The sequence below is a fragment of the Scylla paramamosain genome, chromosome 2 (genome assembly GCF_035594125.1).
Source record: "Scylla paramamosain isolate STU-SP2022 chromosome 2, ASM3559412v1, whole genome shotgun sequence".
NCBI classification, from domain to species: Eukaryota; Metazoa; Arthropoda; class Malacostraca; order Decapoda; family Portunidae; genus Scylla; species Scylla paramamosain.
In genome coordinates this window covers 19,423,567-19,427,500 of record NC_087152.1, presented here as the reverse complement: position 1 = coordinate 19,427,500, position 3,934 = coordinate 19,423,567, and the positions used below count along the sequence as shown (strand labels likewise).

General features: G+C 34.9%; 1 protein-coding gene across 3 annotated transcripts in view; it reads left to right on the top strand.

Moving 5' to 3' along the window:
- The window catches only part of LOC135111622 (BET1-like protein), a 29,371-nt gene extending 26,931 nt beyond the window's left edge, over positions 1–2,440 (top strand). For all 3 annotated transcript variants that reach the window (XM_064025144.1, XM_064025154.1, XM_064025156.1), the window contains exon 3: positions 1–2,440. This exon is cut by the window's left edge and continues 2 nt beyond it. In XM_064025144.1, the coding sequence (XP_063881214.1) occupies positions 1–229 (229 nt within the window). In that variant the 3' untranslated portion in view covers positions 230–2,440.
- Positions 2,441–3,934: the final 1,494 nt, after the last annotated feature.

The following is a 3,934-nucleotide window of genomic DNA, read 5'->3' as shown; positions in this document are numbered from 1 at the left end:
TGCACTTGACATTGAGAATGAAGCTTATGAACACAACAGACTTCTTGATGGGGTGGGCAATGACTTCTCAGGAAGTGAAGGACTCATGTCAGGCAGCATCACCAGAGTCAAGAATCTCCTTTCATCCAGCCGCCAGAACCGTAAGGTTATGTGTTACATGGCAGGCTTTGTTGTGGTTTTTCTTTTTCTGTTTTGGTACTTGATTTCAAAGGCATTTTCTAGTACATAGATTTATAGCATAGAGTATGTTGTGGTACATATTAGTGATTAATTTTATTTAACCATCAATGTCATCATACATATTTGTGATTTGTTTTATTCAACTATCAATGACATCACAAGGTCTGGGAAATCTGTGCAACCATTTTTCTACAAGTGAACTAAAAAAATTGGTGTAGTGAAGGCTGCATTATTTAGAGATATATATATAGATTATCATTCTCAACTTTTCCTGAGGAAGTTTCACTTTGAAATACATCATGTAGGACAGCAAACATGTGGATCTGTAGTTTCATGTATTTTAGATTGCTTACAAAGTTGAAATTATTTGATATTTGAAATATACTTATGATTTTTATGTCTTACTATTTGTAATCCTAATGATGGTGCTAATATGAAAGAAGAATATTTGCTTTTTCTAATAGTATTGTATGTATTTTACCTGTGAATCTTGCTCAACAGCTAAAAGTTAATGTAATACATACACATTAAATGACTTAAGCATGTAATGCAGGCAAATAATGCTTTTCATAATGGCAGCTTTTGAGGTCTTTGGCATTTGTACACAGTGATTCCTTACCTCGTAAAATTACTTTATTAATAGGAAGCACATACATAAATTGCAAAGTATGGTTAATGGCCTAGAGCTCTACTGATGAACAACAATATCTTCCGATTAAATTATAGTGTGATTTTAAGTTTCTTGAAATTCTAGAGATTTATATAAAGATACATAATTAATTGGCCAAATGGTACAAGGGTGAGTGTACTTAGCTCAGCCAAAAGGACCAGGACACATAAGCCAGGCAAGGCACTCTGGATTTAATTTCCTTTCATATTGAAGACTCCACTAACACACCTTCAGCCACCATGACTTATCTGGATAATCTTTTTTATCTTGCAGTGGAATCACATAAATTGATAATGATGAGGATGAAATCAGTAATCATCCCAGAAAACATGCCATATTTATGGATATATAATTCACAGGCTAAAGAGTCTTCCTCTGTTCATGGGGAAACATTTTAATATTTCCTTCTTAGTACAAGACAGTGTTGTACAGTCATACACATAACATTAGATTTATTTTGAAGATGGTACTGAAATACTTTTAAGAATATTTTTAGACCATGCTTTTTGATATATACATTATTATTGGTGTTATTCCCACTAACTTGCAGGCCTCAGTTCAATGATTAGTGAAGCTGAACCTGGATCTGAAATGGTAATTTTATGTATAGGATATATATGTACATATGACCTTGAGAGGCAAAGATAAGAAGCATGGAAGGTGAGACAGAAGAGGGGTGCAAGGGAGAAAGGTGCTTGTATGATGAAAGTATATTGATCTTGGAAGTCAGGAAGGGATTTGCATGCAAATGAGATTTAGACAAGAAGAATTCAAGTAGTTAAAGTTAATTTCTGGAGAGGTCCTTGTGTTGTGTGAAAATGGATAATGAAAAAAAATGTGCATAAAACATATCGTATGTCAAGGAAGGGTGAAAGAACAAAATGTGAGGTGATTGAGGTGGGGAGAATACTGAGCATAGCATCTTAATAAAGTGGTTTGGCCAAATCAGAAGATTTGCAGAAAGTGAGATTTCAAATTATATATGAATATGGAAGTGTTATAGTAAACAACTTGTAGTCAGATGGGAAGACTAAATGCTGAAATATGTCAGAAAAAAAATATAGAAAGAGAATATGATTAGAACATACAAGGAGGGAATGGCAGGAAAGGAATGGTTGGAAACTTCCCTTTTGGAGCTCACAGGAACAGGCATCAGATAGATATACATAGATAGATCTGCAATGATGTTAATTAAGACTTCATACCAGGAAAGAAATTATAACTACTTGTTATAAGTATTTCACAGTCATGCATCAGGAGTAGAGGAGTGGACAGGACTATACACCTCTCATGACAGATGTTTTTACTGCTATAGCTTAGTATACACACCTGTGAAAATCTTTGGATATTTTTCCCTGTGAATATGAACACTAAAATTGCTCACTACATTCCCTACATGTAGTATTTGTAAAATAGATTTATAAAATTTTTATATTTTGCAGTTGGAAAGTGTCATGTGAATGATCCAATATCAGAAATATTTTCTATCATGCAAACATGTACATTAGGAGACAGCAATAACTGACATGAATGTGTGAATGTAAACAACTATATATTATAACATTTGTTGAAATATAGAATTTCCATTATTCTTCTCTTTATTTGCTGACAACCCATAACTATACACAATGGGCAGCCCAGTATAGTAGTTTTCTAAGCGACTTGTGACCTTGACATCCCAGAGATTATGAGATAATTTCTCTTACTTTGATTTAACTGATACAAAACCATATGTGTATTTATCTGTTGTAACATACAGAAAAGAAGGAGTTACTGCTGTCATAAGAACATAAGAAAATAAGGGAAGCTGCAAGAAGCTATCAGGCCTACATTTGGTAATCCCTGTATGAAACATACCTAGAACATAAGAAAATAAGGGAAGCTGCAAGAAGCTATCAGGCCTACATTTGGCAATCCCTGTATGAAACATACCTACCCATTTCCACCTATTGTCCCCATCCATAAATTTGTCAAATCTTCTTTTAAAGCCCTGTAATATCTCAGCACTAACAACCTGAGTACTGAGTCCATTCCATTCATCTACCACTCTATTTGAGAACCAATTTCTTCCTCTTTCTTAAATCTAACTTTTTCAAGCTCGAACCCATTATTTCAAGTTCTGTCCTGATTGCTGAAAATTTTGTTTACATCCTTCTCGTTATAACCCCTATACCACTTAAAGACTTCTATCAGGTCTTAACCTACATCCCTCTAAGGAATGTACATTTAATAGCTTCAGTCCCATTTCGTAAGGAATACTCTTCATCCCCAGTATCCTTTTAGTCATTCTCCTTCGTACTGATTCTAATAGACCTATATCCTTCCTGTAATATGGGAACCAGAACTGTACAGCATAGTTTAGATGAGGTCTGACCAACACCAGATATAACTTTAATATTACTTCTGGACTTTTGCTTTTAACACTCTTGAAAATTAATCCTAATATTTGACTTGCCTTATTTCTGGCCTTTATACATTGTTTTCTTAGACAGAGATCAGAACTAATTATAACTCCCAAATCTTTTTTGTTCCCTGAACCTACCAGAGCTTCATTGTTTATTGTGTATCTTCTGTGTGGGGTTCCTTCTACCTATAGTAAGTACTTTGCATTTGTTAATACTTGACTGTATTTGCCATCTGCCTGTCTATTCATTCATCCTATCCAAATCTGCCTGCAAGACAATGGCATCTTTATTTGACCTAATTAATCTACCTTTTTTTCTTTTTTTCTTTTTTTTAAGTAGCAGAGACACCAGCCAAGGGCAAGAAAAATCAAATTAAAAAAGAAAAAGCCCACTAAGATGCCAGTCCCCGAATAAGGTCCAAAGCAGTAGTCAAAAACTGCAGGATAATTGCACTGAAACCTCCCACTTGAAGGAATTCAAGTCATAGAAAGATGGAAATACAGAAGCAGGCAGGGAGTTCCACAGTTTACCAGAGAAAGGGACGAATGATTGAGAGGTGGACAGAATAGGGGAGAGAAAGATGAAAGTCTTCTGCAGCGAGGCCACAGGAGGAAGAGAAGCATGATGTTAGCTAGATCAGAAGAGCAGTTAGCATGAAAATAGCAGTAGAAGATAGCTA